We start from the raw sequence: 13,424 nt of genomic DNA on the forward strand, positions 1-13,424 counted from the left end.
GCACACACATTTCTGAGATATAACGCACAAACAAGAACTCAGACTCACGGATGAGTAGCCCTTGCCGAAGCTGCCGCGGTTCTTGGTCCGGATCTTGGTGAGCGCGGACTCTGCGATGTCGGCCCGCTCTTCTGCATCATCCAGCTCATGAACCGTCTTCCGGTACTTGGCCAGATTCACATTTGCCTGCTCCTCCTGATCCAGGAAACACTTTAGGTTAGAGTTCAACAATCAACACTTTCCTTGCCATGCCGTGCATCCAGAAAGTGCTCACAGCCCTTCACTTTTTCCATGCAGCCCTATATTTCAAAATGGATTCAATTAATAATTTTCCTCAAAATTCTATAAACAATACCCCATTATGACAATGTGAAAGAAGTTTGAAATCTTTGAAATCTCTTGAAATCTGCAAATTTATTAAAAATAAAAAAACGGACTGATCACATAAAAACATCACATATATAATTATCGCCTTTGCCATGACCCTCAAAATTGAGCTTAGGTGCTCCTCTTTCCTCTGATCATCCTTGAGATGTTTCTACAGCTTGACTGGAGTCCACCTGTGGTCAAATCAGGTGATTGGGCATGATTTGGATAGGCACACACCTGTCTATATAAGGTCCCTCAGTGAACAGTGCATGTCAGGGCACAAACCAAACCAATAAAGTCCAATGGATGGTCTGTAGACTCCGAGACAGCATTGTATGAAGATCTGGGGAAGGGTACAGAAACATTTCTGCAGCATTGAAGGCTCAGTGGTCTCCATCATCCATACATGGATAAAGTTTGGGACCACCAGGATTCTTCCTAGAGCTGCCGTCCGGCCAAACTGAGCAAAGTTTCAAAGTTCAAAGCATTCGTGTGAGAAGGACCAAATTAAGGGAGGAGACCTAGAACCCGGTGGTCATTCTGACAAAGCTCCAGCGTTTCTCTGTGGAGAGAGGAGAAGCTTCCAGAAGAACAGCCCTCTCTGCAGCTCTCCCCCAATCAGGTGTGTATGTTAAAGTGGCCAGACGGAAGCAACTCCTCAGGAAAAGGCCGTCTGGAGTTTGCCAAAAGGCTCGGGAAGGACTTTCAGACCACAAGAAACTATATTCTCTGGTCTGATGAAACACAGATTAAACTCTTTGGCCTGAATGGAGGAAACCAGGCACCGCTCATCACCTGGCCGATCCCATCCCTACAGCGAAGCATGGTGGTGGCAGCATCATGATGTGGGGGTGTTTTCAGCGGCAGGAACTGCAAGACTAGTCATTGACTAGTCAAGACAAGACACCTGCTCCAGAGCGCTCTGGACCTCAGACTGGGGGCGAAGGTTCATCTTCCAACAGGGCAACGACCCTAAACACACAGCCAAGATACCACAGGAGAGGCTACGGGACAACTCTGGGAATGTCCTTGAGTGGCCAGCCAGAGCCCAGACTTGAACCAGATTGAACATCTCTGGAGAGATCTGAAAATGGCTGTGCACTGACACTCCTCATCCAACCTGATGGAGCTTGATAGGTCCTGCACAGAAGAATGGGAGAAACTGCCCAAAAAAAGGTGTGCCAAGCTTGAGCATCAAACTAAAAAAGACTTGAGGATTTAATTGGTGTCAAAGGAGCTTCAAAAAAGTGTTGAGCAAAGGCTGTGAATACTTTATGGGCATTATTTTTCCCCGTTTTTTTATTTGTAATAAATTTGCAAAGATTTCAAAAAAACCTCTTTCATATTTTTTTTAAGGGTTTTGTTAGTAGAATTTTGAGGAAAATAATGATTTTAATCCTGTAACATAACCAAATGTGGAAAAAGTGAAGCACTGTGAATACTTTCCAGATACACTGTATCAGCACTGGCTATATTCATTGTACAAATAAATTATACAAATTTAATTATGAATAAATCACTTGTCTATAATTTTGCCTTATCTCATGAATATGAATATGTCACAATACATTATTTATGTCATAAAAATTATTTACAGATGCATTTTTTCTATTGTCCCAGAAATGGGCTTCCATAGAAATGTGCTAGTACATGTTTATTTACATGCTAGTTAGTGCTGATTTATGCTGGTTAGTGCGGGTTAGTGCTGATTTATGCTGGTTAGTGCGGGTTAGTGCTGATGTATGCTGGTTAGTGCGGGTTAGTGCTGATGTATGCTGGTTAGTGCGGGTTAGTGCTGATGTATGCTGGTTAGTGCGAGTTAGTGCTGGTTAGTGCTGATTTATTCTGGTTAGTGCTGATGTATGCTGGTTAGTGCTGATTTATGCTGGTTAGTGCTGATGTATGCTGGTTAGTGCGGGTTAGTGCTGATTTATGCTGGTTAGTGCTGATTTATGCTGGTTAGTGCTGATGTATGCTGGTTAGTGCTGATGTATGCTGGTTAGTGCAGATTAGTGCTGATTTATGCTGGTTAGTGCTGATGTATGCTGGTTAGTGCAGGTTAGTGCTGATTTATGCTGGTTAGTGCTGATGTATGCTGGTTAGTGCAGGTTAGTGCTGATTTATGCTGGTTAGTGCTGATTTATGCTGGTTAGTGCTGATGTATGCTGGTTAGTGCAGGTTAGTGCTGATATATGCTGGTTAGTGCTGATGTATGCTGGTTAGTGCAGATTATTGCTGATTTATGCTGGTTAGTGCTGATTTATGCTGGTTAGTGCTGATGTATGCTGGTTAGTGCAGGTTAGTGCTGATTTATGCTGGTTAGTGCTGATGTATGCTGGTTAGTGCAGGTTAGTGCTGATTTATGCTGGTTAGTGCTGATGTATGCTGGTTAGTGCAGGTTAGTGCTGATTTATGCTGGTTAGTGCTGATGTATGCTGGTTAGTGCAGGTTAGTGCTGATTTATGCTGGTTAGTGCTGATGTATGCTGGTTAGTGCAGGTTAGTGCTGATTTATGCTGGTTAGTGCTGATGTATGCTGGTTAGTGCAGGTTAGTGCTGATTTATGCTGGTTAGTGCTGATGTATGCTGGTTAGTGCAGATTATTGCTGATTTATGCTGGTTAGTGCTGATTTATGCTGGTTAGTGCTGATTTATGCTGGTTAGTGCAGATTATTGCTGATTTATGCTGGTTAGTGCTGATTTATGCTGGTTAGTGCTGATGTATGCTGGTTAGTGCAGGTTAGTGCTGATTTATGCTGGTTAGTGCTGATGTATGCTGGTTAGTGCAGGTTAGTGCTGGTTAGTGCTGATTTATGCTGGTTAGTGCTGATGTATGCTGGTTAGTGCAGATTAGTGCTGATTTATGCTGGTTAGTGCTGATGTATGCTGGTTAGTGCTGATGTATGCTGGTTAGTGCAGGTTAGTGCTGATTTATTCTGGTTAGTGCTGATTTATGCTGGTTAGTGCTGATTTATGCTGGTTAGTGCTGATGTATGCTGGTTAGTGCTGGTTAGTGCTGATTTATGCTGGTTAGTGCTGATTTATGCTGGTTAGTGCTGATGTATGCTGGTTAGTGCAGATTAGTGCTGATTTATGCTGGTTAGTGCTGATGTATGCTGGTTAGTGCAGGTTAGTGCTGATTTATTCTGGTTAGTGCTGATTTATGCTGGTTAGTGCTGATGTATGCTGGTTAGTGCAGGTTAGTGCTGATTTATGCTGGTTAGTGCTGATGTATGCTGGTTAGTGCAGGTTAGTGCTGATTTATGCTGGTTAGTGCTGATGTATGCTGGTTAGTGCAGGTTAGTGCTGATTTATTCTGGTTAGTGCTGATGTATGCTGGTTAGTGCAGGTTAGTGCTGATTTATGCTGGTTAGTGCTGATTTATGCTGGTTAGTGCTGATGTATGCTGGTTAGTGCAGTTTAGTGCTGATTTATGCTGGTTAGTGCTGATTTATGCTGGTTAGTGCTGATGTATGCTGGTTAGTGCAGGTTAGTGCTGATTTATCCTGGTTAGTGCTGATTTATGCTGGTTAGTGCTGATTTATGCTGGTTAGTGCTGATGTATGCTGGTTAGTGCAGGTTAGTGGTGATTTATCCTGGTTAGTGCTGATTTATGCTGGTTAGTGCTGATTTATGCTGGTTAGTGCAGGTTAGTGCTGATGTATGCTGGTTAGTGCTGATGTATGCTGGTTAGTGCATATTAGTGCTGATTTATGCTGGTTAGTGCTGATTTATGCTGGTTAGTGCTGATGTATGCTGGTTAGTGCAGGTTAGTGCTGATTTATTCTGGTTAGTGCTGATTTATGCTGGTTAGTGCTGATGTATGCTGGTTAGTGCAGGTTAGTGCTGATTTATGCTGGTTAGTGCTGATTTATGCTGGTTAGTGCTGATGTATGCTGGTTAGTGCAGTTTAGTGCTGATTTATGCTGGTTAGTGCTGATTTATTCTGGTTTGTGCTGATTTATGCTGGTTAGTGCTGATTTATGCTGGTTAGTGCAGGTTAGTGCTGATTTATGCTGGTTAGTGCTGATTTATGCTGGTTAGTGCGGGTTAGTGCTGATATATGCTGGTTAGTGCTGATGTATGCTGGTTAGTGCTGATATATGCTGGTTAGTGCGGGTTAGTGCTGATTTATGCTGGTTAGTGCTGATGTATGCTGGTTAGTGCGGGTTAGTGCGGATTTATGCTGGTTAGTGCTGATGTATGCTGGTTAGTGCAGGTTAGTGATGATTTATGCTGGTTAGAGCTGATTTATGCTGGTTAGTGCTGATTTATGCTGGTTAGTGCAGGTTAGTGCTGATTTATGCTGGTTAGTGCTGATGTATGCTGGTTAGTGCAGGTTAGTGCTGATTTATGCTGGTTAGTGCTGATTTATGCTGGTTAGTGCGGGTTAGTGCTGATGTATGCTGGTTAGTGCTGATGTATGCTGGTTAGTGCAGGTTAGTGCTGATTTATGCTGGTTAGTGCTGATTTATGCTGGTTAGTGCTGGTTAGTGCAGGTTAGTGCTGATTTATGCTGGTTAGTGCTGATTTATGCTGGTTAGTGCTGATTTATGCTGGTTAGTGCTGGTTAGTGCTGATGTATGCTGGTTAGTGCTGATGTATGCTGGTTAGTGCAGGTTAGTGCTGATGTATGCTGGTTAGTGCTGATGTATGCTGGTTAGTGCAGGTTAGTGCTGATGTATGCTGGTTAGTGCTGATGTATGCTGGTTAGTGCAGGTTAGTGCTGATGTATGCTGGTTAGTGCTGATGTATGCTGGTTAGTGCTGGTTAGTGCTGATGTATGCTGGTTAGTGCTGATGTGTGCTGGTTAGTGTGGTTTAGTGCTGATGTATGCTGGTTAGTGCTGATGTATGCTGGTTAGTGCTGATGTATGCTGGTTAGTGCGGGTTAGTGCTTATGTGTGCGGGTTAGTGCTGATATATGCTGGTTAGTGCTGGTTAGTGCTGATGTATGCTGGTTAGTGCTGATGTATGCTGGTTAGTGCAGGTTAGTGCTGATGTATGCTGGTTAGTGCTGATGTATGCTGGTTAGTGCGGGTTAGTGCTAATGTATGCTGGTTAGTGCTGATGTATGCTGGTTAGTGCGGGTTAGTGCTGATGTATGCTGGTTAGTGCGGGTTAGTGCTGATGTATGCTGGGTAGTGCTGATGTATGCTGGTTAGTGGGGGTTAGTGCTGATGTATGCTGGTTAGTGCGGGTTAGTGCTGATGTATGCTGGTTAGTGCTGATGTATGCTGGTTAGTGCGGGTTAGTGCTGATTTATGCTGGTTAGTGCTGATGTATGCTGGTTAGTGCTGTTAGTGCTGATTTATGCTGGTTAGTGCCGGTTTATGCTGTTTAGTGCTTGTTAGTGCCAGTTTATGCTGGTTAGTGCTGATTTATGCTGGTTAGTGCTTGTTAGTGCCGATTTATGCTGGTTATTGCGGGTTTATGCTAGTTAGTGCTGGTTTGTGCTAGTTAGTGCTTTTTATGCTGGTTAGTGCTGGTTTATGCTGGTTAATGATGAATTATGGCAGTTGGTCCTAGTTTATGCTGGTTAGCGCTGGTTTATACTGGTTAGAACTTGTTAGTGCTGATTTATGCTGGTCAATGTTGGTTTGTGCTGGTTTGTGCAGGTTTATATCGGTTTATGTTGGTTTATGCTGGTAAGTTCTGGTTCAGAGCAACTCCTTGTTTTTTGTGGGAACTTTGTGGGTCAAGTTGCTTGAACAGAACGAGCCACCAGAGAAGCATGTGTCTATACCAGCACTAACCAGCATAAACCAATGGGTTAGCAGCAGTTAGCAGCAGCAGAGTGTCCTACCGCCTCCTCCACTTGTCTCTTGTAGGCTCTCATCTTCAGCTGCAGTCTCTCCACCAGCTCCTGCATCCTCTGCTGGTTCTTCTGGTCCTCCTCCGTCTGGAAGAGCAGCTCCTTCAGACGCCGCTCATTCTTGCGCAGGTTCTTCAGTGTCTCGCCGTGTCTCTTCTGCTCAGCATCCAGCTCCAGCTCCAGCTCCTTCACCTGCATGATTACAACACACCGCAGGCACAGAGAGTGGAAAAAAAGCATGCTTTGATAAAACATAAAAAGTCAAAATTATGAGTTGAGTCACAATTAACTTAAGAAAACATTTTGTCATAATTACGACGTTTCATCTCGTAAAAATTACTGCATAGTTGTAACTTTTTATGTCAGGATTATGACGTTTCACCAAACTATTTTAAATTATGAAATTCATATCTAAGACATGTTATGTCAATTTTGACCTCATCTCATAATATGATTTAGTATGTCATAATTTAGACTTTCATAACTGAGATAAAAAGGCATAATTGCGGCATAAAAGTTATAGTTATGGCTGTCATCATTATTAAATATTAGATTTTTCATCATATCAATGACCTTTGACCTCATAAATCTGATTATTTCAAGTTTGAGCTCATCTCATAAATCTGATTTAGTATACCATATATCATTGAGCCCATCTCATGATATGATTTAGTATGTCACAATTATGTAGTATGTGCATAATTATGGGACACTAAAATTTTGATCTAAGTTATTCAACTAAATATACAAATTAAATGTATTAATTAGGTCATATTTAATTTTATAAACTATCCAAATCAAACTAGCCAAATCAAATTTTGTTGCAATATTGTCCTGTTTAACACTGTGAAGCTGCTTTTAAACAATCGGCATTGTAAAAGCGCGATATGAATAAAGTTGATTGATGATTTAGTATGTAATAATTATGGTGCTCATCTCGTGATATGATTCAGTGTGCCGTATTCATACCCGGGCCTCCAGCTTCTGCAGGATCTTCTTGCCTCCCTTCATGCTCATCTGCTCGGCCTCCTCCAGCCGGCTGCTGGCGTCTCGGATCTGCAGCTCCAGGCTCTTCTTGACCCGCTCCAGGTGTGTGACGTGCTCCTGCTCCACACGCAGCTCCTCTGCCACACGCGCCGCCTGAGGGACAGCACAGCTTCAGCACGTGTGTGTGTGTGTTTGTGTGTGTGTGAGCCATCACTGTACCTCACAGGCTGATTTCTTGGCCTTGTCGTTGGCTGATCTCAGTTCAGTCTGGAGCTCCTCGTGCTCCTGCATCAGCTGCTGGACGTCCACCTCCAGCTTCCTCTTGCCACTGGACACAGACTGCAGCTGAGAGGACACAGAAGCAGAAGGTCAGTAGTTCAGTAGGTCAGTAGTTTAGAAGTTCAGTAGGTCAGTAGTTCAGTAGGTCAGTAGTTCGGTAGTTCATTAGGTCAGTACGTCAGTAACAATAGGTTGTGAGCACAGTCTCTGTAGGTCAATAGTTCAGTAGGTCAGTAACTATAGGATGTGAGCTCGGTCTCAGTAGGTCAGTAGTTCAGTAGGTCAGTAGTTTAGAAGTTCAGTAGGTCAGTAGTTCAGTAGGTTAGTAACTATAGGATGTGAGCATGGTCTCTGTAGGTCAGTAGTTCAGTAGTTCAGTAATTATAGGATGTGAGCTCTGTCTCATTAGGTCAGTAGTTCAGTAGGTCAGTAACTATAGGATGTGAGCACGGTCTCTATAGGTCAGTAGTTCAGTAGGTCAGTAGGTCAGCAAATATAGGATGTGAGCTTGGTCTCTATAGGTCAGTAGTTCAGAAAGTCAGTAGGTCAGTAGTTCAGTAGGTCAGTAACTATAGGTTGTGAGCGCAGTCTCTATAGGTCAGTAGTTCAGTAGGTCAGTAGTTTAGAAGTTCAGTGGTTCAGTAGTTCAGTAGGTCAGTAACTATAGGATGTGAGCACGGTCTCTATAGGTCAGTAGGTCAGTAACTATAGGATGTGAGCTCGGTCTCATTAGGTCAGTAGGTCAGTAGTTCAGTAGGTCAGTAACTATAGGATGTGAGCACGGTCTCTATAGGTCAGTAGTTCAGTAGGTCAGTAGTTCAGTAGGTTAGCAACTATAGGATGTGAGCCCGGTCTCTGTAGGTCAGTAGTTCAGTAGGTCACTAACTATAGGATGTGAGCTTGGGTCAGTAGTTCAGTAAGTCAGTAGTTCAGTAGGTTAACAACTATAGGATGTGAGCTTGGTCTCTGTTGGTCAGTAGGTCAGTAGTTCAGTAGGTCAGTAACTATAGGATGTGAGCACGGTCTCTATAGGTCAGTAGGTCAGTAGTTCAGTAGGTTAGCAACTATAGGATGTGAGCTTGGTCTCTATAGGTCAGTAGTTCAGTAAGTCAGTAGTTCAGTAGGTTAACAACTATAGGATGTGAGCTTGGTCTCTGTAGGTCAGTAGTTCAGTAGGTCAGCAACTATAGGATGTGAGCTTGGTCTCTATAGGTCAGTAGTTCAGTAGGTCAGTAGTTCAGTAGGTTAGCAACTATAGGATGTGAGCTTGGTCTCTGTAGGTCAGTAGTTCAGTAGGTCAGCAACTATAGGATGTGAGCTTGGTCTCTACAGGTCAGTAGTTCCGTAAGTCAGTAACTATAGGATGTGAGCCCGGTCTCTGTAGGTTAGTAGTTCAGTAGGTCAGCAACTATAGGATGTGAGCTTGGTCTTGGTAGGTCAGTAGTTCAATAGGTCAGTATTTCAGTAGGTCAGCAACTATAGGATGTGAGCTTGGTCTCTATAGGTCAGTAGTTCAGTAGGTCAGTAACTATAGGATGTAAGCTTGGTCTCTATAGGTCAGTATTTCAATAGGTCAGTAACTATAGGATGTGAGCCCAGTCTCTGTAGGTCAGTAGTTTACTAGGTCAGTAATTTAGTAGGTCAGTAGTTCAATAAGTCAGAAGTTCAGTAGGTCAGTAGTTCAATAGGTCAGTAGTTCAGTAGGTCAGTAGGTCAGAAGTTAGGTAGGTCAGCACCTGTCCGTCCAGCTGGTTGTATTTGTGGGCTGTCTCCTGCAGCTCCGCCTCCAGGCTCTTGCGAATCCTCTCGGCTGCTTCCAGTGCGGCTCGGCTCTCCTCGCTCTCGGTGACCAGCAGGACATAGCGCCGCTCCTGCAGCATCTGCTCCTCCTTCAGCTGCTCCTGCACACGTGCCTCCTCCTCTAGCTGAGCCTGCAGCTCCTGCACACACACACAGACATCATGTGTGAGAGAGTGTGTGTGTGTGAGTGTGTGAGAGAGAGATTGTGTGTGTGAGAGAGAGAGTGTGTGTTTGTGTGTGTGTTTTGCATTAGAGAACAAGAGACCTTGATCTGCTGCTGCGTCTTCTTCATGCTCTTCGTCAGCTCTGCGTTACTCTTGTTCAGCGTCTCCAGCTGAAGCTCCAGCTCGCTCTGATCGCTCTCCATCTTCTTCTTGAGCCGCGCCGCCTCCGCCCGCGCCTTCACCTCCACATCCAGACTGGCCTGCAGGGACTCCTGCGCCCTCTGGTGGCTCTTCCTGCAAACAAACACACACTCAATTCACAATGATGGTATTAAATCACATTAGTGCTGTCAAATCGATTAATTGCATCCAAAATAAAACTTTACAAAATATATTTGTGTGTACTGTGTATACTTACTATGTACATATAAATACACACACATGCATGTATATATTTAAAAAAATGTTTTATAAATTTTTATATATTTTATATTTAGCTTTTTTATATATTATATATAAATATATACAGTGAGGAAAATAAGTATTTGAACACCCTGCTATTTTGCAAGTTCTCCTACTTAGAAATCATGGAGGGGTCTGAAATTGTCATCGTAGTCGACTGTGAGAGACATAATCTCAACAACAACAAAAAATCCAGAAATCACAATGTATGATTTTTTTAACTATTTATTTGTATGATACAGCTGCAAATAAGTATATGAACACCTGAGAAAAGATCGACTCCCTCCAAAGATCCTCTATTGGGTTTAGGTCTGGAGACTGGCTAGGCCACGCCAGAACCTTGATATGCTTCTGACAGAGCCACTCCTTGGTTATCCTGGCTGTGCTTCGGGTCATTGTCATGTTGGAAGACCCAGCCTCGACCCATCTTCAATGCTCTAACTGAGGTTGTTCCCCAAAATCTTGCAATACATGGCCCCGGTCATCCTCTCCATATACAGTGCAGTCACCCTGTCCCATGTGCAGAAAAACACCCCCACAGCATGATGCTGCCACCCCAATGCTTCACAGTAGGGATGGTGTTCTTGGGATGGTACTCACCATTCTTCTTCCTCCATAAACCGTTTAGTGGAATTATGACTAAAAAGTTCTTTTTTGGTCTCATCTGACCACATGACTTTCTCCCATGACTCCTTTGGATCATCCAAATGGTCATTGGCAAACTTAAGACGGACCTGGACATGACCTGGTTTAAGCAGGGGAACCTTCCGTGCCATGCATGATTTCAAACCATGACGTCTTAGTGTTTTACCAACAGTAACCTTGGAAACGGTGGTCCCAGCTCTTCTCAGGTCATTGGCCAGCTCCTCCGTGTAGTTCTGGGCTGATTTCTCACTTTAGGATCATTGAGACCCACGAGGCGAGATCTGGCATGGAGCTCCAGTCCGAGGGAGACTGACAGTCATGTTTAGCTTCTTCCATTTTCTAATGATGCTCCAACAGTGGACCTTTTTTCACCAAGCTGCTTGGCCATTTCCCCGGAGCCCTTTTCAGCCTTGTGGAGGTGTATGATTGTCTCTCGTGTCTTTGGACAGCTCTTTGGTCTTGGCCATGTTAGTTGTTGGACTCTTGCTGATTGTATGGAGTGGACAGGTGTCTTTATCAGCTAACGGCCTCAAACAGGAGCATCTAATGTAGGATAATAAATGGAGTGGAGGTGGACATTTTAAAGGCAGACTAACAGGTCTCTGAGGGTCAGAATTCTAGCGGATAGACAGGTGTTCAAACACTTATTTGCAGCTGCATCATACAAATAATTAGTTAAAAAATCATACATTGTGATTTCTGGATATTTTTTTTAGATTATGTCTCTCACAGTGGACATGCACCTATGATGACAATTTCAGACCCTCCATGATTTCTAAGTAGGATAACTTGCAAAATGGCAGGGTGTTCAAATACTTATTTTCCTCAATGTATATACACTATGTATGGATTTTTTTTTAAATATGTGTCTATGTATATACACACACAATTATCCACACTACACATATATTATATAAACTTATTTTGGATGTGATTAATCGATTTGACAGCACTACAAAAATACATAAATAATGCATAATTAGAATCAAATTTAACTGTTTATTCAGTGTTTTCTCCAGTGAATGGCACTCATGGATATGGAAGCTGACAGCGAGATAAAGTTACTCACCATAAAGATGATTCCATGTTAGTTAAAAGGCAGAGGTGGAAAAACAGAAGAATTAGAGGACTGAGATGCAGAAAGGACAGCAGAAGAGGGTATTACAGTGATGAAGATGGAGATGGAGATGAAGATGATACCTAGCGGCCTCCATCTCTTCCTCCTTCTCCTGCAGTCTGCGCTCCACGTCTGCTTTGGCCTGAGACACCTCCAGCTGCAGACGCAGGACCTTCGTCTCCTCGGCCTGCACACACATACACACACGCACACACACACGCACACACACACACACACACACGCACACACATACACACATTTTTGTATTTAAGTGCCAAACCTTGTGATTTTGGTTAACAGGATTGATGGGTGGATGGATGGATACATAAATAGATAAATAGATAGAAAGAACAATTGATGGATGGATGGATGGATGGATGGATGGATGGATGGATGGATGGATGGATAAGAATGATGGACGATTGCACACACACACACACACACACACTGATCCTCCTTTCAAACACTTTCACAAACGTCCAGAGCGGATTCTATGGCACACACTTCTGTCTTGCAATTGAATTCTGACTTTATTTCACGCAATTGTGAGACGAAATAAACTCTATCTTAATTTTATTCTGTGGTGGAAACAAGCGTGAAGATAGAATATTTACTGAAAACATTGAGCAGAAACGGTAAAGTGAGGACGTTTGCCCAGACCTCTAACGCCGCCTCCGACTCCTCGAGCGACGCCTGCAGTTCTTCTTTCTCCATCTCAATCTTCTTCTTCATTTTCTGCAGCTCATGGACGCTCTTCCCTCCATCCGAGAGCTGGTCGGTGAGATCCGTGATCTCCTCTGAAACACAGACGCACAATTACACAAACATATTCTAATTGGTTAAGTTTCCATAATTCAATCCATAATTCATAACTTCTTTCTTAGACTTAGACAGATGAATTGTAAATTATTTTAATAATGCAAAATTAAAATTAACAAAATCTCTGAAATGCAAAATCAGAAAAATATGCAAACCTCCAATAATTCAATATGTTAAATAAATCAAATATTTTTATGCATTCAATCTCACTTTATTGACCAATGTACTGGCCTCTGACCCTTAATGAGTCAGATTTTGTGTTTTTATTGGTAAAGTTAGTGTTACCTGAGGCTTATTATCTACTTTTGTTGTGAAAGGTTCTTTGCATTTGCTTAAAAATATAACTTTTTTGTGAAATAAAAAGTACTTTTCTTAAAAAGTAACTAAGTAACATAATTAGTTACTTTTTAAGGGAGTAACGCAATATGTAATGCATTACTTTTTAAAAGTAACTAAGTAACGTAATTAGTTACTTTTTAAGGGAGTAACACAATATTGTAATGTGTTACTTTTTAAAAGTAAATAAGTAACGTAATTAGTTACTTTTTAAGGGAGTAACGAAAAATGTAATGCATTACTTTTCAAAGTAACTAAGTAACGTAATTAGTTACTTTTTAAGGGAGTAACGCAATATGTAATGTGTTACTTTTTAAAAGTAACTAAGTAACATAATTAGTTACTTTTTTAGGGAGTAACGCAAAATTGTAATGCTTTACTTTTTAAAAGTAACTAAGTAACGTAATTAGTTACTTTTTAAGGGAGTAACGCAATATGCAATGCGTTACTTTTTAAAAGTAACTAAGTAACATAATTAGTTACTTTTTAAGCGTGTAATGCAATATTGTAATGCATTACTTTTTTTAATTCAATTGTTTTCTCCTAATGACGAAAGCACCCGTTACCCTGCAGGGCCTTGTTCTCCCGGCGCAGCGCCTCGCTCTGCTCCACCGCCTCCTCGTAGGCCGTCTT

At 42.3% G+C, this 13,424-nt stretch overlaps 1 protein-coding gene across 1 annotated transcript in view; it reads right to left on the reverse strand.

The window, feature by feature from the left end:
- The window catches only part of LOC137056136 (putative uncharacterized protein MYH16), a 79,411-nt gene that overhangs the window by 1,678 nt on the left and 64,309 nt on the right, over positions 1-13,424 (reverse strand). The window contains exons 15-23 of the mRNA XM_067430121.1: positions 13,358-13,424; positions 12,297-12,433; positions 11,720-11,823; positions 9,514-9,706; positions 9,185-9,388; positions 7,389-7,514; positions 7,152-7,322; positions 6,174-6,374; positions 49-195 (exon numbers count right to left, since the gene is read on the reverse strand). The exon at positions 13,358-13,424 is cut by the window's right edge and continues 150 nt beyond it. Coding sequence (XP_067286222.1) covers positions 49-195; positions 6,174-6,374; positions 7,152-7,322; positions 7,389-7,514; positions 9,185-9,388; positions 9,514-9,706; positions 11,720-11,823; positions 12,297-12,433; positions 13,358-13,424 — 1,350 coding nt within the window. The remainder of the gene's footprint in view (positions 1-48; positions 196-6,173; positions 6,375-7,151; positions 7,323-7,388; positions 7,515-9,184; positions 9,389-9,513; positions 9,707-11,719; positions 11,824-12,296; positions 12,434-13,357) is intronic.

Source organism: Pseudorasbora parva, chromosome 21 (genome assembly GCF_024679245.1).
Source record: "Pseudorasbora parva isolate DD20220531a chromosome 21, ASM2467924v1, whole genome shotgun sequence".
Classification (NCBI taxonomy): Eukaryota; Metazoa; Chordata; class Actinopteri; order Cypriniformes; family Gobionidae; genus Pseudorasbora; species Pseudorasbora parva.